Raw genomic sequence first — 21,825 nt, 5'->3', positions numbered from 1 at the left:
TAGGCACAGATGGAGAGTTAAAGTAGTAAATGCAAAATGGGTTTGGCACTTACTTTACTTCTAGAATCCACATTCAAGAGGCACACCCCACAGGCGAGGTCTTGGGCATTTTTAATCCCAGGACGCAGCATACAAGAAGAGAAATCCAATGAGTTTTCATCTGGCTACAGAAATAACGAGACAGTTGGGTTTAGGCAATTTCAGTGACTGGAAAAAAAATTCACACACATGACGACAAATTACTGGTGCGGCTGCTGTGGAGGGGCATGAAGCCAAACGAAGTCACAGGGCAAAGATAACATACTACACATGCCCATAAATTGATGCCCACTTTAATCAAAGCCATTAGCATATTTTCAAACGTACTATGTAATCTCCGTGGACATTAATTTACCACATTCAAGCACTTGAAAAAGGATTAGATAACAGAGGAGAGAATATTTGAGTTCTGTTTCCACTTCAAAAGGGACCACGCTTCTGAAACCAGAGCACAAGTGGCCGCTGCTATACAATTTTTGCATACCAAGGAGAGGGCTGAGATATACACAGGCAGGCAACACATTATTTTCTGTTATAAAGATGCCACAGGATAAATTACCATTGAGGCTAGTGCAGTTTCTAGATTGGCAACTAGGGTTAATCAGATCAAGGTTAATCACTCACAATTTTGCACTAATGTCTAACCCATAGCAGGGCAGTTAATAGTCAAGGATTTTCCTGTATCTGGAATGGGGACATATCAGTGCACAGCTGAATATTAATGGCTGGCCAAACCAGGCGACAATTAAGAGGGCTAATTGTTTTATTTTGTATATTAGTTTGTGTTATGGAGAGGAGTGTGAGGACAACTGTGTGTTTAAACAGAAAAGAGATCTCAGTATGTATTATAGCTTTCCTGATGCACGGTTTTACTGTTAGGCAACAAGAGAAATGGTCAATGCAATTTTGCATTTGGGTGGTGTATAAACACTGACACTCGTTTGAAGGATCGCTGGAACATGTAATATTTAAACAACCAAAAGCAATGCATAGAAATACAAATGCAAGAGGCTTTTAAAAATTCTGGGTGATCATAAAACAGATGTGTACTTGCAATCCATAGTATAGGTATTCTAATCATGATCCCATAGCTGAACAATTTAAGAAATAATTGGAATCCTGAAAAAAACCTTGAATCTTTGAGTAGATCAATCAAATGAATAAAGGCACTCTAATATTTGTTTATCAAATGCATGAGTGAAGCAAATAAGAAGGTCATATAGTAATTTGCAATGAAAAACCATAAGGCTGTGCATAAAATTACCTTGTAACAAAATTAATCCTTTAAATGATAAAATTAACCTTTTCAAGCACATGCCTGTGAGCTAGAGGACTCAGACGTACTTAATTGGCACTTCTGCTCCATTTGGAATCCATGATTGTAATTTTACAGGAAGGTATGTGCTATACATTAGGTACCAAGCAGACTCATTATCTGCTTTTTAAAACAAAACCAAAGCCAAACATTTGCTATTGGTTTAAAACTTAAAAAATATGAGTGGAAATGTGGAGATGTGCTGCAATACTCTGATCCTCCCACGTCAAAAACTCTACTAGCATGTTTGAAACTAGTCCTTATCAAATAGCAAGAAACCTGTGTTTTGGGGAATTAACTGTATTTGGCTATGCTAGTAAACGACTGGTTAAGGACCAATATATGAGTTGGGAATTGTATACTGAAGTCAGATGTTTAAAACAAAAAAAAAACACCCTTGATTGTAACTCAGGATGAAATTTCACAATTGTCACTAGGGAGTGAGGTTGGTGGGTCAGGGAGGGAAGGATGGAAGTAAGGAGAGAGAAAAATGTGAATAATTTATTCTAGCCTTCCCTCAACTCCAACAGAAAAACCACACAATTGCCTAAGCCTCATTGACCAGAGTTTCTTTAGGTCCTGGCTTCAGTGGTAGAATTTTCTGATGTAAACTGCCTCTCTTTGCAGTAAGATCCTCCCTGAGCGAAACCATTTAGCAAACCTAGTAAACACGTTTTTCCTTGCCCACCAGAGGCAAGAGTTTTCCCCACACGTGCTACATGAGGGCAAAGTTGTGGCAAAACTGAGTACAGAAACATGAAAGCTGTCGACAGGATCATGTGCACAGGGATGCACCACACCAGCCAAAGATTCGCAACAGTTTAGGAGTGATGGTTTCTTTTTACATCATGACCAGATAGCAAGGCAGTGACACAGTTCTATACATCTTTGGGAAAAAGACTTACCTACCAAACAATTACTAGTTGTATACTGTATTAAGGCCAGACTGTGACATTCTCACTCACACTGAAGAGTAGCTTACTCCATGAGTAATCCCACTGACGTCAATAGGACTACTAGTGGAATAAGGTTCTACAGTATGAGAGAAGGGAATCACAATCTGGCCACTAATTACGAATACTCTGAAGTACTTACTAATATATTAATACTTAATACACCCAATTTAAATATGAAAGAATCCTGCATGAATGTTAAGAAATCTTTTACATTCGAAACAGCATTTTTGATGACAGCTATCTACCTTGAGAGGAGAATGCTCATCACCGTAGTACCTAGGTGTCCACCAATATCTCAACCTTTCCTAAAACTGAGCAACAATATTTTGATGTTATCAATTGTTGCATTAGATAAAGCCAGTCAGAATCTGACAAGGTTTTATTAAGATCTTTTTGCCACCAATATGTGGTACTCATGAGGTGGGAGAGAGGAGATGCCCATTATTTGTAGTCTCCATTTTTCAGGGACTGTCAAAAGTTTATTTCAAGTGAAAAGTCAACATACTAGATCTCACCTTGCAACTACTTCTCAGTAAAAGCGACAGTAGGATTTTTAATATGCATGATTACTCTGCATGCAGGGATCTGTGAATTAAGTATTCAGTGATACAAGAGAGTATTGTGGAAATGATGCATTTATTAATGCTGGACATGTTCCACTGGTCTTAATCTAAGGATTAAAAGCTCCTTCACTATGCACTGAGTTCAAAACAACCATTCCAGTGGATCATGTCAATGTCCCCCAAATTAATGATTCCCCCAAAATGTGCTGAGCTATTATTGTGGTTAAGTGCCTGCCAAAAAAATCCACTATATACCCGTACCCATCTCTCTATTCTACACCAATGTTATTTAATTGCAACCAAAGATGATGGTTAAAAATGGAAAAAGCTTAATGGAAGGTTAGAATTTTCTTGCCTTCTATTTTTAAATTTTCCTTTCTCTTCCTGCCTCCCCCATCACAAAAGGATTCTCCTTCACCCTGAGCACCAAGTAGCTCTTTCTTCATCCCATTACCTCTAAATTCCCTGCCAGCGTGGACGCCCCTTCTTCTCAATCATCAGCCATCTAAAAATGACATAGAACCATTCTACCATGGTATCGACAGCGCTCTCCCAACTGGCTACCCAGGAAGCTGCGAGAGAAGAGAAGAGAAGCACCTCCTCTTCCAACCCAGAGCTCACGAGTTGTATCTGGCTGTGGCCGTTCCAGCCAGAGGAGGGAAAGAGCTCAAAACAAGCATTATTATTTAGTCTGCAGCAGTGGCCAAAATGGGCTAGGCACTTCCCAAAACCAGAGCAAGACACACAGTCCTTACTTGGAAGATCTTGCAGTCTAGTCAGTCTCCTGCGGAGCACTAGAACTAGGGAAGCTCACTCCTGGAGAGTCATGAAGGCACTTATTTTCCCTTTCAAGATTCATGTTTATGAGGGGATATATCGTCAAAATCATTAGGAAATGAGGCAATCCCAACACCTTGTGCGCACACAGTATTTTTCACCTGAAGAGCTCAAACCGATTCGTTACCCTCATTTTACAAATGGAGAAAATAAGGAACAGGGAGTTTAAGTGACTCCTCAAGGTACATAATGCTCCATCCATGTACTTAAACGGGAGGGTTCCTGTAACAAAGAGGCAGCTTAATTATGGCCTTACCGTTAAAGCTGCAAGTGACATGAAGCTTATTAGGTTGTTCCATACTTTATCGATGTCCTTTAGCAGCTGTTGGAGTTTCTCACTACACACTGCGGTGGCCTTGATACCCAGTTCAACTCGTTTTGTTACTCTATAGACCTCAACAACCCCTGTCAAAATTAGAGTGGTGAATTATAGGCAAGTTGCTAATTCCCAAGCAGAGCACACTAGAGATTTCCAAAACTGAGACTCAGAAAGAGCACCTAATAGACATTGCACACATTTTGAGAAACATCTGTGACCACCTTAATCTGTTTCACTTAAAGTTGTCCTGGTTAACGTCGTTTCGTTGTTATGCTGCCGATCAATTAGAGAACATCCTCATTTAAAGTTGCACAACGCTCCCTTATAACGCTGTTTGGCAGCCGCCTGCTTTGTCCATGACTTGCAGAAAGAGCAACCCATTGAAACTAGCTGGTGGGGGCTTGGAACCAGGGTGAACCGGCAGCCTCCCTATCAGCCCCCTGCTCCCCTAAGTTCCCTGTGCGCTCCCCTAAGTTCCCTGCATGGTAGCCACCCAGCAGGCTATCAATTGCTGGGCAGTTCAGCTGTCCCTCCCCCCACTGCCATGTGCTGCTCCTGCCCTCTGCCTTGGTGCTGCTCCTCAGAGCCTCCTCCTTTGGTGTGGGTGGGGGTGGTGGAGAGGAGAGGGGCTAATGTCAGGATGTCCCCCCCACTCCTGCCCGCTGCTTACCCGATTTCCATAGAGCTGCGGGGGCAGGAAGGGAACACAACAGGGCTCAGGACAGAGGGAGCTTGCTGGCAGCAGGGGCTGTCTCAACTTGCTGATCTACTTAAAAAGGCCATGTACTTAGAGTGGTGTCAGTGTACTTAAAGGGGAAATGTGCATCTCTCTCTCTCTCATACACACAGGGTGTGTGTCTGTCTGCCATGCTGTCTCCCCTCCCTCTATTTGTGCTGCCTTGTAGAGTGTGAGGCTATATTAACAACAATGTGTTAACCCATGATGGCTCAGCCGAGTGCTACTTCATCATTTAGCAGTAAAAACGAGGAGTCTTGTGGCACCTTCAAGACTAACAAATTTATCAGAGCATAAGTTTTCGTGGGCTATGACTCACTTCTCCATACATCTGAAGAAGTGGGTTTTAGCGCACAAAAGCTTATACTCTAATAAATTTGTTAGTCTTTAAGGTTGTTTTGGTTAAAACAGACTAACACAGCTACCCAGGGCTTTGGAGCGGAGTGTGGAGCAGCTCCGGAGCAGTGGAGCTGCAGGTTTTTGCCTGGAGCTGGAGCGGAGCTGGAGCACAGCTCCAAAGCCCTGCCGCTACCCCTCTGAAATTTAGCAGTAAGGCATTCCCTGGGAAATATTCCACCCTCTTACAGTCTCCTCCACCTCAACCAAGCTTCACAATCATCATTGCTGTGTACAGTATTAAATTGTTCGTTTAAAACTTATACTGTGTGTACACACACACACATATACACACAGTCTTTTGTCTGGTGAAAAAAAAGTTTCCCTGGAACCTAACTTCCTCCTATTTATATTAATTCTTATGGGGAAATTGGATTCGCTTAACATCATTTCGCTTAAAGTCACATTTTTCACGAACATAACTACAATGTTAAGCGAGGGGTTACTGTATTCATTTGGCTAAAGAGTCACTCATCATTCCAGTTTGGAAATTCATTAAGCTAAAGACACCACTTGGAAACAACTAATAACATCCTCTTATTTTAAATGGGGGAACACTTAATGTAAGAGACATAATAAAATGAAACATACCTAATAAATATTCCATGCCTTGTGCCGACTGGATTACTTCAGTGCAAACAGATGAACTACTGATTCCATTTAGGGTATCATTTGCCTTCTTAATGACCTAGCAGAAAGGATGATGGTAACACCACCAGTTTATTTACCTTAAAGTAACTTTTACAAACAAAATTTCAAAAAAAGAGAAACTGCAGTACTAAAGAGAGATCAATGCAATTAGCAGGAGAGTTGGTATAGTCCATCACATGGGTTTAATTTGTTCTTGCTTATAACTATACACAGATCAGGGTAGAAGAGTGGCCATGTTTAGAATTCAACTCATCCTCATTTAACTATCCTTTTTGCTGATGGAAATTAAGCATGTGTTCAGGAATTTTGTTTAAAAACAATGTTTGGCAACGTTTACTATCCATTTAATCCAACAAAACACTTCAAGGAGGAGAACTATTGTAGCTGCAAACATAAGGGCCCACGTTACCAAAAGCGACTAGTGATCTTGGGTGCCCAACCTGAGACATCTTAAAGGGGCCTGCTTTTCTGAAAGTGCTGAGTCTCCGCCCTCTGAAAATCAGGCCCCTATAAAGATGTCTTCTATGATTCTATGTCTCAAGTTGGGCTGCCAAAAACTGAAGCACCCAAATTAACTAGTCACTTGAAAATTTAGGCAACAGCTAAATTAACTGTAAGGAACAAAGAGCAAGATACTAGCTTTATTTGAGAAGGTGACATATCTGGTTAGATTAAGTATGTGTTTATATAAGTTACTTGTTTTCTATTGCCACATTAATTTTTAAATGACAATTCATGCAAGCCCTGCATAGCCTGTCCAGATGCTCAGAGTCTGAAATAGTATATCAGGCGGTATGCTCGGAAAAGAGGAGGTAATTTTGGTAGAGGTTACACACTTACTTGTAGGGCACTTCCCAAACATCTCTGCCACTCATACGCATACCTCTCGCTTTCCTATTTGAAAAGAAAAGGAGAGTCTGAATTCTGTTCCTAAACTCTTTATAGTTTATTATACTTCAGCTGAATGGGCATAGAAAAGATTCTCTCTCTCCTTGTATGTCATCTATTTGCAGACCAACCCTAAATGTGATTTTCCTGTATTAATTTCTCATTTTGGCCCGGTGTTCATACAAAACAGCAGACTGTCACATAAGGTTATGAAGGATGGATTTGGGAAAAAAATATTTTGCATCTTTTTCCATGCAAGCAGGACAACCAATAGAAAGTAAATATTCTCTTTGTATCTTAACTGCAACATTTGATCCACGGGAGCTATAAGACAAATTGAAAGTAATGAAAGAAGAAATCAGAATTGGTGAAAGCTCCAATTGCAAGTGCCTACCATAGCTGCGAAAAGCAACAAAGAGTCCTGTGGCACCTTATGGATTAACAGAAGTATTGGAGCATGAGCTTTCGTGGGTGAATACCCACTTCGTATTCACCCATGAAAGCTTATGCTCCAAAACTTCTGTTAGTCCATAAGGTGCCACAGGACTCTGTGGCTTTTTACAGATCCAGACTAACATGGCTACCCCTCTGATACTTGATACCATAGCTGCATAGGTCACAGGGCTGCATATTTGTTACTGAGATGTGGAAGAATGGAATCCAACTTTCAGAGAGGGCTTTACATTTTCAAAGCACTTTACAACCAATTCTTTACACAGGTGAGTGCAAGAAGTAAATACAGCATGGACAAGTATCAGAGGGGTAGCCGTGTTAGTCTGGATCTGTAAAAGCAGCAAAGAATCCTGTGGCACCTTACAGACTAACAGACGTATTGGAGCATGAGCTTTCGTGGGTGAATACCCACTTCACTAAGAGTCAAAGTAATTTCCCAAAGCCAGTGGACCCAGGGCCAACGCTGAGATTACATTTTAGGAATTACTGGTTTCCGGGCACAGCCTTAGGCCACTTGATCACAGTGACTGAAATGATTTCAAGCAATGTGTCTAAAACACATCATGTTTCTACCTAAAAATAAGGAAGCTGGACATTGTATGTTTGGATTAAAGATATTTATGACTGTGAAAATTCAATCTTAAACAGCAGTGTTGTATGAGAAGTTACATAAATTGATTTTCCTCCCAAATCAACCTAGTGAAGCTTAATGTGTCACAAAGGTGATGTGAGTCATCAAAAAGAGGTGGACCAACCGTGGTGCTCTAAATATGCATTTACGGGCAGACCTCGTGAAGCCATTCTTTTTACAGAAGATTATTTCTATGCTGTCTTGATACTCTGCTCAGAAAAAGAGGAGCTGTCCAAATAAGTTGGGGAACAAAAGGAATAAAAGCACCTTTCCAAACATATGCATTTCTAGGCTTCACACAGTAAACAACTATCTGAAGCATCCCCTACCCCCAATATCGTAATACACCACAGTTCATCTGGCTAATTATCCTTTAAATGCATCTTACCAATTCCTCGCAGTTTAGAACAGCTTTGTTTGTTACCAGGGGCGGCTCTACCTTTTTGGCCGCCCCAAGCAGTCATGCGCGGGAGGCGCCCCGGAGCCGCAGGAGCAGCGGACCTCCCGCGGGCATGACTGCGGAGGGTCCGCTGGTCGCGCGGCTCGGCTGAACCTCCCGCAGCTGCGGATGGTTCACAGGTCCGGCGGCTCTGCTTGAGCTGCCGCAGGCATGCCTGCGGGAGGTCCAGCCGAGCCGCGGGACCAGCGGACCCTCCGCAGTCATGCCTGCGGGAGGTCCGGTCATCCCGGGGCTCCGGTGGACCTCCCGCAGGCATGACTGCGGCAGGTCTGCCGGCCCAGCCTGCCGCCCCCCCGGGAAAGGGCCGCCCCACGCGCGTGCTTGCCACGCTGGGGTCTGGAGCCGGCCCTGTTTGTTACACATGTGCATCTAGTCAAGTGCAGGGATGTGCCACAGAAGTATAACTAATATACCACCGTGACTATACCTATTGCTGAAATTGGGTAGCTGGCATGAACGTTTTAAACAACAACGTATTATTGATCATTCCTAAAGCACCATACACATGGCATGGAGCTTTATAGACAGCGAGCAAGAAATCTCCTCCTCAAGCAGCTTACAGCCCAAGGGCCCAAACCTGCATGGAAGTGAGCACCCCTTTCAGGAACATGACCCAAACTGTAAATCTAATTATAATCTCAAACAGCTGGAAGTTGGGATATTTTTAATATGGCGTTGGTCCGTGCCTTACTCGCTTTCCAGGCCATTCCTTACCTCCACCTCCCCAGTTAGATCTTTATATTTGTCTCTGATGACAGGCAAAGCAGGCTTCTCACTCAACGTATTTGAGCGATCTCTAAACGGCTGCTCCAAAGCTGGTGAAGGAGAGGAACGGCTTATTTCTCTGTCGCCCAGACTCAAGCTCCTTTTGTGAGACCCTATAAGAAATGATATTACAAGCTAATTATTTACAGCAATAGAAAAGCCCTTAAAATTAGCGTAGTGCTGCACTGACAGCCCAGGAGAATGAAGTTCTCTGTTCACTTAGCAGATAGAACAGCAGTGCAAGCTTCCCCAGGCAAGGTGATGAGACTACAGTTCAACCTTCAAGCCCATTCAATGCTTACAATACTTGCAATGTATAAAACAAAAAATAGTTAACTGTAAAAGGGCTTGATCCAAATCCTCTGAAGTCAATGGAAAGACTCACATTGATTTCAGTGGGCTTTGGGCTCTGGCTCCAAAGAGAAATCTCTCATTTAACCATTGATGGAAGTAGCACAATACGCAGACAGGAGCATATATGCGGTGAACCACCCTGAACATGCTCACCTTGAACAGAGAGGTCAAAGGTAGCAAGTTCACTCTTGATCATTTCTTCACTAGATTTCATCTTGCCTTGCGAAGTTGCCATCAAGAAGTCAAATTTGCTGATTTTTGGCTTTTCGCTTTGGAATTCTCCGAAGTCATCCATGCATTCTTTTGCCATTTCAGCTAAGATACCATCGGTAGCTAAGTCAATCTCTGGGCTTGCGTCAACTGTTGCTGACTCCTTCGCTTCTGACAAAGGTCTTGAGAACTCTCTGAAGCCTTCAATCTCATCATCACTTTGACAGCTGGACCTGGGACCAGGATCTTTAAAGTTTGCGAAGGCTGCAAATTTAACATCCTGTAGAACATCCTCAGTAGAAAAGGTTGTCACTTTGGAAACTGTTGTCATGGTAATGTTTTCTGAACTGCCAAACAAAGTCTCCTTCTTCTGAAGAACTGAAGTAGCTGAAGAGGCTCCACTTCCTGAAGAAAGGACAAAGGAAGAGAGCTTCCTGCTCTGATGAATGTCTTCTGTGTCAGACCAGTCATAGCTTGCAAGGCTGCTTACTGCGGAGCCACTGTTATAGTTTCCAAAGGGAGCACATTTTAAGTCATCTATATCTGAGAGAGAAACAAGAACGCACAATTACAGACTCTCCCAAGGTCAAGTAGAACTCCCTACTCTGTACATAAATGATACCCACTAGCTGTAAATCTCCAAGATCCATAATAGATGTATTGGGCTTGCACCTGGTGTAACAACTAAATATGAGGTTTAATCTAGACCTTGCACAAAAAATAATCTTAAAAATTGCTATATACAGAGCTATAAATTAACTCTACTTATATTAAGTGTAAAACCTTGACTTCCTGAATGTTAAGTATCAGAGGGGTAGCCGTGTTAATCTGAACCCACAAAAACAACGAGGAGTCCGGTGGCACCTTAAAGATTAACAGATTTATTCGGACTGCTCTTGTTTTCCTGAACATTATATTTTATATTAAACTGTAGGTCACCATCTTCATTATACATACCAGTAACAAAGAAACAATATACTCGGTAAAACTAACATTTCCAGACAGTACATACTGTACACATTGACATTTCATTTTCGTGGTACGCTCGTTAGAGAAACGGCAGGCAAAATGTAAATGTTAGCAACCCAAATATCTTATCAAATTAGCAAAATTGACTATTAGCCTAACTTTCTCCTCCCACCTCAGGGCTCAGAATGTGCCCCAAAGAATAAATACAAATATTACTGTATGTTATGAAGATGATGTAGGCATGTAAAAAACCACTAGTTCTGTTCCTTTGAATTATAAATGAGTGAAGTGCTGCATGAATCAGATTGTTGTTTAAGCATAAAAGTTTCAGGAAAAATATGAATGCTGCAAAGATCTTTGTTTTTGCTACGTGTTACTGATTTAGACAACTAGATAGAAAACCAACCACGTTACACAAATCTTCAATCAAGCATTTATACTCACCCAGTAGTTATATGGGCCAATATGTCCTGTTGCTGCCATAAATGAGTGTAAAAGAGGCAATAGACTCCGTTTGCTTCACTAAGCCCACCAAAGGAAGCTATGCAGTGATTGGTTTCTGCCAGGCTCTGTCTGTTACTGATTCAACTTTTTTTTTTAAATTTAGATTGAGATTGTTCCATATGGGGAGGCATAAAAAGCCAGGGGCCATATAATTTTTGTGAAAGCATTTAAAAAAAAAAGCTATGGTTGATGTTTGTTTTCCGGCTTTAACAATTGTCATTTTGGATTAGACACTCAGCGGCTGCTCAGTGCCCTGGGTAAAATGGTCTCAAGATAAAGCAAACACAAACACACATTCTCTTAGCATCATTTTAGCAGAGGCTGGTCTGATAAACATTTTGGTCCTGACTGGCTTGCGTGCAGTAACAACAGTTCAGGTTTAATAAAAGTGCGGAAACAAGTTGACATTCCAGCTGGCCTTTTAATTCTATCTGACTACGCTAGCCTGAGGATTAAACCCACTTTTACAAAACATTGCTGCCTTCATTTATTCATTTTACTGGAAGGGGAGAATACACGGAGCTTCAGGCTGCTTTCCTGACCTGACCTGATCCACATACATGATTAATCGAGAAGTCCAACAACTGGAAGAATTGCAGGGAAGTTTAATGACTGCCAAAACAAAGTGAAGAGCTCCTTTGCATTGTATCTGTGAGGCATAAAGTCTCACAGATTAGATTTTTTCTTAAGAAATGCCGTTTGGGCTGTTGCAGCATTTGAGTGACTGACTGTATCGTCATAAGAATAAGTAGAAGAATACATGATGATCATATTATGAAGATCTGCAGAGTCTACTGTGAGTGGCCTCTCATTTTGGCCAAGGAGGAGAAGCAGATCTTAAAAGAATACATCATTGTATTTTTTCCCCTCAATCTGACTCCTGGCTCAAACCCATACCGAGGGCTTGGATTAGAAACCAGAACTCTCAATCCTTTGCTCTAACCAGTAGACCAATCTTACACTATAATCTCCCTGGCAAAGGCAGCAAGAAGATTTTAATTCTTTAACAATTAAAGGTTCAGATCCTGCAACTGAATCCACATGCACGGGGTCTAGCTTGCATAGATTCAGATGTAGGATCGGAATTTAAGAGCTCCGTTCTACAAATGCTTACTCGTTTGAGCAGTCCCATTGACTTCAATGGGATCACCTCAGGTGAGTAAAATTTTACAGGAAAGGACCCTTAGAAAATATAACAAACCCTGGGTAAAATTATTTTATACCTAATACAGAGCCAGAGCAATTTATTAAAAAGCCAAGTAATGAAAATAAAAATACGGGTGTAATTCTAAATGCCATAAGGCAAACTAGGTGTTATCATAAATATTGTTTTAACCCCTTTGTAAAATCAATACGGTTTGGGTAGTTTGTGTATTGCATTGTCACTCAAAAGTCCTCCCCTTCCCCCGCAATGGGAAATGGAGTCACAATCCTTGTGATGGTTGCAACAGGCAGCAGGTTTAAAGCTTGACCCAGGTTCTCATTTAACTCATCTGCTGTGTAGAGTAAAAATAGTTTCATTTCTTTTTTCCTGAAAGGCAGCTGAGCTGCCTTCCACCAGACTAATATACAGAGAAGCAGTTGACATGTGAAAACCACTCAGTGTTGGACTCAAGGGAACTCTTCATGACGTGGGTATTTTTATTACTGGCACAATGATGTTTTATTAGACAATGTTAAGAACTGCTCCTGCAGTAGCTTATTTCCTAGAGACCAGAGATAAATTTAATGAAAAAATTTGCTTCAGTAAAAACACTGCAGCTAGAACCCCTGGTAATAAAAGCTTCATTTTACTGTTACGGATCTGAACTAATTCTAATGTCTTCACCAAATACAGCTTCTATGCAAGAAATATCTGTATTCCTCATTCAAGAAACTCATGCAAATGGCAGAATTTGAGCCAATAGAAGGGAGTGAAACATCTTTAAAAATATATTACAGAATGAGCAAAGATTGAATTCATTAAAAAAAATTTTCCATGTGCTTTGCTTTCAAGGTACTGTAATCTTCCTGTCTAGGCAGGATGACAGTGTCTGGCAATTTCTACTTCAGAAAATATTTAATAATGGATACAAGATGAATAGCAAGTCATAATTTAACTTTTCAAGACTGATTAGCATTTTTGGCAACCTGAATGGCATTTCAGCCTATACTGAGCTAAATTTCATTAGCACTTTTTGAAAAACATATTGCAAAGAGTCCTGTCAAAGTAAGTCAAGCCATGAATAGATCATGCAAGACAATCTTTAATTACTCCTCTCATAATTCTAACCACCAAAAGTATATGCAATATATTACAGGGTAATAAGGAAGTGTTCCCTGAACAGCAATGCTGGTAATTTCTTGGCTTCTTTCTGAAAGGATGAAAAATATATTTTGCTTTTTATATTTATGATAATATAAAAATTGGAATGAAAGTCATTCCCATATAGTTAAATATAATTATCACAGCAGGCCCCCGATGTTATACATTGGTATATCTTGCAGTCAGACTAAAATTCAAGTACAGTACAGTACGTACGGATCCCCAAATTACTGAAAGAAACAAGTGTGAAAAGGGAATAAAGGAGAAAGATTGTAAGATTAAAATAAAACAGGAACATATGGCTCCCATTTAGGTTATATTATATATGACCAGACTTCAGCACAGATCAGATATTTAACTGTTTTAAACATATGTATATATTTAAATACCTATTTTAAGCATACAGGTGCTCCAGATCATTTTAGCCAGTTCTATTCCACTAGATTCCTGTGTTTTTATGAAACAGAATAGTGAAAACAGCTGAAGTGCAATATGGATGCATCACTAGTGCCGGCAGTTAAAAGGTAACTGCCTTCGTGTTCTCCCTTGAATAAGCGCTGCCAGTTGTGTTAACTGGGTTACAAAATTAATAGATAACGTATCTAGATAATTTACCACCAAGTCATTTTGAACTGTATGTTTCCAGGAGAAAAAAGGTACTGCTTTAATTTACTAGTCTTCCTGCCGTTTAACATCACTGTTTCTTTCAATGTAATTTGGACATACAGAGAATCTAGACAGGAGCAGAAAATAAAGGCCTTAGTCATCTATAAAAATGATATTAACAACAAGCAAAGACTGATATTATTTCCACCTACCTCTCTCTGATCAATCTCCACAAACAACCTAACACAATCATAAGAATACTTATTTGATCAGAGTCAAATTTACTCAAACTTCATGCACCATGAAGCCAGTGATGTAATCAGAATTGCACATTGTGTTGGCACATTAAAAAGAATGTGTAATGAACCAAGAACAGGGAAAAGCTTCTTTGTATTTTCATCACTGAAAACAATGACTTTTGCAGGAGCCTTAGAATCTTAATAGCACAGTTTAACCCATGCCTTAAGTACAATAGCAAAACGTTTGCAATATTTATCCTTAACTTATTTTCCCCCTTTACAGCACTTTCCATTTTAAAACTATCATAATCATGTTCTCTAACTGTACAACCTGCCTGGCAACTGCTTGGAAATAGCCACAGTAAGACTCACCAACATCACTGCTGTTGATGAGAATTAGAATACCACCTGTCAGGGAAGCATAGACAAGAATACTGTCAGAGGCTGAAATACAGTCATCCAACTGTTTCCTATTATACCTGTAAATCTGACATCCCTCATCTGGGCTGACTACAATAATCTACTTCAACCATCATGGATCTAATTATGTCTGCACACTATCTGGAAGAAAATTTACAGGCTTGAGTTTTCTGTGCCAATGGTTTAATGGTTTACGAGAAAACCATTCAATAGTAACAGTGTCAATTATACTAATATTTAAAGGAAAAGGGGAACTGTCGACTCAGGAGGTGATGAGAGGATATATATTTGTAAATGTATTTGGATATGTACAGGTGGAGCCTTTCACCTCGAGACTTCAGGTTTGAATTCAAGCCTGGTGATTGAAAATTGTTATATCATTTGAGTGCTGTTAGGTGATCTATATAAAAAATACCTAGTTGAAAATTCTCTTGGAGAGAGGCCCATGTCACAAAACCACCACAATTGATATTAATTGGCAGTTTTGTTGGCAGGCTCTGCAATGAGCTCAAATGGGCTTAATGTGCCATAGACACAGCTTCTCTTCGCCCTTCAGGTGATCCCTCGAGGTCAGATCTGAAAAACCTGGACAGGGCACAGTACAGAGGCTCGTGCTACAGCTGCCTGTGTCATGCCTACTGGTGCCTGGAGGAATTAAGGGACAGATTCTCAACCAGTGAAAAGTAATATAATCCCAGTGACTACAATGGAGCTATTCAATTTACTCTAGTTCATGCAGCTCTCAGAGCTGTTAGTCTGGCCACTAACAAAGGCACCAAATTCACTGTTGATATATTAAAATGAAGGAAAGAAAAAGTGTTCCCATGCGGTGGAATTAGAGAATCTTACTAAATATTTTTTTAGTATCACGATAAACAATGTTTGAGCAGAATAAAGGCATTTTGGAGCTTGTATTAGCAGAAACAGCTTGGTTTAAGCCTGTAGAATTCTAAAGCTCCAGATATTGTGGAGGATTGCTATGTACTTCTAAGCGCTATTGCTCGACTTGGAAAACTAAAACACATAAATTTATACTTTTAACTGTTAGATTCCTTGAGGCAGATGTAAAAGCTTTTAAGCACTTGTATTCATAGAAGCATTACACTGAGATCTTGCAATTGAACTTCTACACATCAACCAGGGATGAAAAACTACTGATGTATGGATCATGACCAGAGATAAAATTTCAACATGAAACTAAATCTAGCAAGCATTTTAATAGTCATTCACTCCCCATTCCTCCTAACTCATGTCTGGTTATCTGATCAACAAAGACACAATTTTAAAGGAACTCTACCATTAGTGTCTGTCAGTGTTTACACTTCTAGACACTGGTTTAAAAATAAAATAATAATAAAAAAAGTTGTAGGGCAAGACGTAATGAATGAGCTTTCTAAAATGGGAACAATTTTCCCTTTAAAATTTCTCAAGATTTGTATGAAGAGGAATAAAAAAGCTTCTACTGACTCTTTGCCAGCTTTAGGTCTTGTGGCCAAAAAGACCAAATTGAAATAAAAATTTGGCACCTCAATCTTTATTACTGCTTCCTCATTTAAAAAAAAAATTATTTTACAAGCAAAGTTGTAAAGAGAATTAACTATGTATGCAACAAGCTTAGTATCATCACTTTTATACCTCATACTTGAGATTATCAGTAATAGACGTGTTCGTGGTCCCAAGATTTAAGAGATCCCAAAGGAACAATGGGCTTTGAAATGGTAATTACCACAAATCTATTTTTAACTTTGAGTCATCTGTGATATAAAAATTATACTAAACATTACAAAACAGAACCAAGAATAGCGCCTTTCACTTCTAGGTCATTAGTGCAAGTTCATTTCAGGTTAGCAGTGACCAAAAGTAGTTAGCATCAGAAGACTGTTTGGTGGCCTACGATACCCGAAATGCGCTCATTTGTCTTTTCAATTTCCAAGGGACTTAAGTTCACATCATAAAACCCTTCACCACCCAATTGGCACCCTTGTTGGTAACAGCAGAGAAACTAAGATATGAGTCGATACTGAGACACAGGTCCCCTGTTAATCTACAGAATAACTATAGCATGGGAAGAGACTATATAAATTGTCAGTGTTGTCAAGCCACCAACATTAGAATTCACAAACCTGCCCTTCCGCCCCAGACAACTAGCTCATTAAGCTTCCTTCTCACACCCCTAGTTAAATCATTTGACGATTAGCCTGGTATTTAAAGTTTCAGAAGTGCACAGGAAGCAAGCTCAAAGAACTTAATTCAATTTGTTTGAAGAACTGCAGTGCATTGTACACTGATCTCTACAAGCAGAAAGGCAACTTCCAGTCTAGGGGGATACTATAGCTTTAAACTTTGTATTTTTCAGAACAAACAAACATTTCTGGACTACAAACAAATTACACACATCCCCACAGTTTCAAAATATGCCAAGATAATATTTATTAACACAGCAGGACTTACAGATCACAAAAGATAGTGATACATAAGAGCTCTTAACGGAGTCATTAGAATAAAGCATGCAGGTCAGTATTTGCAGAAGAGATATCAAAGCAGATTTGAGAAGGCACATTCACACAGGAAATGTTTAGTTGAAATAAGACATTAGAAAAGCAGCAAAAAACCTGATGTGGATTAAAATACACAGAGATTTCCAATAATGTTGAAGAAAAGATACTTTACAGGTTTGCAAGTGCAGCAAATTGGATAACCCTTTGAGGATATTATGAGTAAGGGCAGGCTCTTGCTGCAACACTGTCAACTGAACTTGAAACAAATCAGATGCATGCATATAACGCGACTAAGCACGAACCAAAATACTTTAGTGTTGGAGAAAAGGTTAAATTTGGTATAAAAGAAGGTGCCTGGTTGAAATTAACAACATGCAGCAAGTGCTCAAAGGGTTATACCAAGTATATGCAAGAGAAATGCAACATTAGTATAGTATACCTTCCACACCAAGAATTATAGCAAAGTTTAAAGAGACAGTATCCCCTTTAGAGACAGTTTGGAAAGTTATTCCTCCCCACCCAAAAAAACCCTAAAGCAATTCAAATAGGGAGTGAGTGGACCTTCTACCCTTCCCCCAAAGAAATACCCTTCCCTGTACCCACAATCCATCTGTATCACATGAACAAGTGGACAAGGAATAAAGACCCTTGTATTGCTGTGCTAGAATTAGAAAAGTCAAATAAAATGCTTTACAGAGCCCCACCTAAAGCTATTCTTCATTTAAGAAATTTACACAATCTGGGCAGACAACAAAAATGGTTCCCATTGGCTAGTCAGCCAGCTCTCTGTAACAAGGACTACAAAGGGATACTGTCCCTTTCTGACATTAAATATACAGATCAAAGGAAGTGAAAAAAATCTGCTTTTTAAATTATGTAAACTAAAAAAAAGACTTGAACATCATTGGTTCATAGCTTGAAATGTATCAAACATACATAAAGAAACACATGAGCACAAAGGGTTATTTTAACAAATATAGTTCAGATCAAGCTTGATTACGAGACCGAAACAGGAAGGAGGTAGAGTAAAACTCTCCTTGTGAAAATATCTAATTTGGCACCATGAAAGAATACAGACTTTGTTTTAAGTTTCAGAAAAATAGCTTCTAATTAGTACTCCAAAGTTCAAATTTTCAGCATCAAGCACATGATGAGCTAATCCTTTAAAACAAAACAAAAAACCCCCAAATATCTTTTCCTGTCACAAATTGCAGTTATCAATTACTGGTTGCTGTGGCCAATGAAGCTCAGATGTAGGAGAAGAGCTACATAAAATCAAGCTACCACCAAAAGAGGCTAGAAAAATATTAGGAAAAAGTGCTTTCAAAACCAAAGTCAACACTCAAGACACACTGTAGGTGCTACCTTTTTGACAGCCCACTGAACTTGGAATTTTACCAAGCCCTAATATGAAAATTAAACATCTTTGCTAATAAAATTATTCCTGAAATTTTGTACCCTGTTAAAGAGTATCTTCCATGCCTAAGTTGCCATCATTTTTTCTCCCTTACTTAAAAATATCATCTAATGCAAAATTACAGTACTGTATATTTTTCCTACCAGATCTGCAAAAATGGAAGAAACATTTCACATGGAAATAACCAATTCTTGCAGCAATAGCTTTTACAATTACAGTTTGTGTGGCCCTCCATTCAAAAAAGCCTTGGACTGCATAATACTTGTCACTAGAATACAGTAATAGTTCCCATATTATTAAAGGCCACAAAACATTTAACTACATCTTATTTCTCTATGTACATATAAAAAGAAAAAACAGGACACTTGGGAAATCTGTTTTATGATATGCAATAAGATTGGAAATACTTAGTTCATCCTCTCTCAGGAGTGCTTTCATTAAGAGAAATTAAAAAGGGGATAACCTAACAAGAATAAAGTAAGAATAGCTTGGTTTTAAATTTAGCTCCAAAAGTGATTACCATGCTAGCATGTACAGGCTCTTTGCATGATTACTCCCAGCAATGGTATTAACTCTAAAAACTAACTGTATTCCAGTTACAGTAAAACTGTATTTAATACCTTCATTTCCAGTACTACGGAGCTCTGGCTAAGTAAATGCATCCCTGCTTTAAAGGCAATATATACTAGTGTCATTGGTTAGAAAGGTTTTAATTAACAGCACAAATTAGTATTCCGCCTTTTTTCAGAAGCACAGAGCGGCCAGGTGCTTAGCTGAAACCAAAAGGCTAAAGTGGCTTTCAATACCACTGAACTAGCTCATACAGATGGAATGACATTGTTTGTGTTAGAAGAGCTTCCATTTGAATTCCTGCTAATGGGCATTAGTCAGACAATGTGATCAAACCTCAAAAATAAGTTAGTATTAATTTTAAACTGTCCAATCTATTTATAGCTATCTAGAACAATGAACGACAGCACTGCCCTGCTAAGGGACTGGTAGCTAGCAGGTAGACAGGTTTAGAAGCCTTTCACAACTGAAAGACTAGTGCATAATACTGTAATTTAGCACACAGAGTAACATTATCGAAATCTCCGTCGCCTACATTACCAGAGCAATCTAACCAATTCCTCACCTGCTGCTGGCGGATGCTGGCCACTAACTGTTGGCAAATCCAAAGAGCTATCAGACATGACATGCTTAAGATCTCCTCCCACATCGGCCAGTTTCATGTCAAACTGAACAGAGAGCGCATCTTCAGAATCCTCCTTGCCAACACTGCTGCCCCCGATGGAGGGGAGATCCAGAGACTTGACAGAAGCAGAGTCTTCCTTGGCATGCTTGAAAGCTGCCACTTTGTCTACCAGGGATTTATCCATGTTACTACACATGGAAGAAAACTTGTTAGAGTGGAAGTCGGAAAAGTCGTCATCACTTTTCACTGAAGGGGTGCTGTCTTTCAGTTCCTCAACACCTGTTCCAGAGCCCTCCAGAGAAAGCTGTTTAAAGATATCATATTTGGTGGGAGCGGCAGCGGCAGAATTCTGCCCACTTTTCATTGCACTGAGAGAGGAGCCAGCTGGAGGAACAGGATTGGCCTCTTGTTTAACAGCTTTGTATTTGTCATCCATTTTTTGTTCAGAAAAGCCACTGCTATTATTGAAAGCCATAAAATCTGCAAAGTCATCTTGTCCCCCAACTGATAGACAATTAGACAATCCCCCAAAAAGGTTGAATTCTCCAAAGTCGTCAGCCAAGCTCGAGCTTTTACTGGGTGCTGGTGGAGGAGCAGCAGCAGATGTTGGAGGTGGTGGTGCAGGGAAAGAGGTTGATTTTGATGAACTAAATGCAGCTGGAAATGAAAGTTGTTTGTTCTCCCCAGTGGAGGAAAAGAGATCTAGGTCTGCCAGATTCAGAGAGGTTTTTGCTTGTGTTTGTTGTTTTAGCTGTGCAGGTAGAGAGGGGAAGGATGCAGGGAAAGTTCTCTCTTTTGTAGGTGGGTCTAGTGGTGAGATGCTGTCAGCGGTTTTAAAATCTGTGAAACCATCATCGGTTCCTGCAGATTTGAATTCTGCAAAGCTATCTCCTGAAGGGGAGAGGGGGAAAAAAGAAGAACAATAAGTACGATCTTGAAATGAGAACATGTATATCATACTCACACCATGCATCAAACAAATTATTTCATGCAATATCAAAATATTTGCATGAAAACCTATTCAATTTGCCAGCTATGAGTGTGTGTTAAAATACAAAACTAGGCTTCTACGCAATTTTGGTGATGTCTCCAATTATGCCAATTATTATTCCAAAAATGTATAAATCCTTAAAGTAGCCTCAAACCATATCAAACTCAATTTAGAAAGAGTTCAATATCAACACATGCTTCTGAGTGACAAACTTAGGTGGTGTTCAGTACTGATGTTGTTTGAATACTGGACAGATCCTTTCCTCTTTCCATGTACCTCATACTTGTCACTGCCAAGAATGAAATTTGGAATTTCACTTGTGCCAATGCTTGTATTTGCCCTGTTATCGATGCCAGAAATATGGCAGAACTATTGCCAAAATCTTCTCTGACCTTCTCTCCACCTCCCTCCCCCAACTCCCCACTGGCAATTTCAAAGTCAGAGCAGTGGCACATGGTTTCCTCACAGAATGGCAGCAGGAAGCCAAAATGAAAGCAGCACTGACAGACTGAAAGGGGAGTATTGAGGGAACAGACTGATTGCCAGAAGCACCTGGCTTCAGATAGCAGACAGTGACTTTTTTTAATGCTTTTATTTATATGGCAAAAGAAGGCCAAGGCATAACAGAATTTTACCAGAGTGTACGTGATGGAAAATACAATTAACAGGAAGAAAAAAACCCACCAAAGTGCCAGTCCAACAAAGGTGGCACAGCCATCATCTTAACTAATCACCTTGCATCATTTTAAACCCTCCTTTTAAAAGTCTACCCTTTTCTGTTTCTATCAAGTGCAAAGAGAGTCAAGCATTCAGAACTTTACAAAACTTAATCTAGTCACTTTCATGACATTCCAGCTTCTGTTAAGACTGATAACTGAAACTCAAAGTAAATACTGAACTTGAACTGCCATCAGACTAAAACATACAGAGCTGGCTGGCATATAACTTGTAGCAAAAGCATCAATCAAGAATTTAATTGGATTTTAAAAGGACACTGTCATGGCATTTCTTACAATGTTTATGTTGTCTTTCTTACTGATTATTAGAACACCTCAGCAGGGCCACCAGGGGAAAGGGAACAGCAATTTGTCACAGGCCCCCTGTTTGA

General features: G+C 39.8%; 1 protein-coding gene across 4 annotated transcripts in view; it reads right to left on the bottom strand.

The window, feature by feature from the left end:
• Window positions 1-21,825, bottom strand: part of SYNRG (synergin gamma) — a 63,662-nt gene that overhangs the window by 6,162 nt on the left and 35,675 nt on the right. For all 4 annotated transcript variants that reach the window (XM_044993760.1, XM_044993762.1, XM_044993763.1 and 1 more), the window contains 7 exons: window positions 19,667-20,617; window positions 9,517-10,116; window positions 8,959-9,122; window positions 6,653-6,706; window positions 5,753-5,849; window positions 3,967-4,115; window positions 54-164 (listed from right to left, as the gene is read on the bottom strand). In XM_044993760.1, coding sequence (XP_044849695.1) covers window positions 54-164; window positions 3,967-4,115; window positions 5,753-5,849; window positions 6,653-6,706; window positions 8,959-9,122; window positions 9,517-10,116; window positions 19,667-20,617 — 2,126 coding nt within the window. The remainder of the gene's footprint in view (window positions 1-53; window positions 165-3,966; window positions 4,116-5,752; window positions 5,850-6,652; window positions 6,707-8,958; window positions 9,123-9,516; window positions 10,117-19,666; window positions 20,618-21,825) is intronic.

The sequence above is a fragment of the Mauremys mutica genome, chromosome 19, assembly GCF_020497125.1.
Source record: "Mauremys mutica isolate MM-2020 ecotype Southern chromosome 19, ASM2049712v1, whole genome shotgun sequence".
Lineage (NCBI taxonomy): Eukaryota > Metazoa > Chordata > Testudines > Geoemydidae > Mauremys > Mauremys mutica.
The sequence above is the reverse complement of the archived record's forward strand: the minus strand, read 5'-3'. Positions and strand labels throughout refer to the sequence as shown.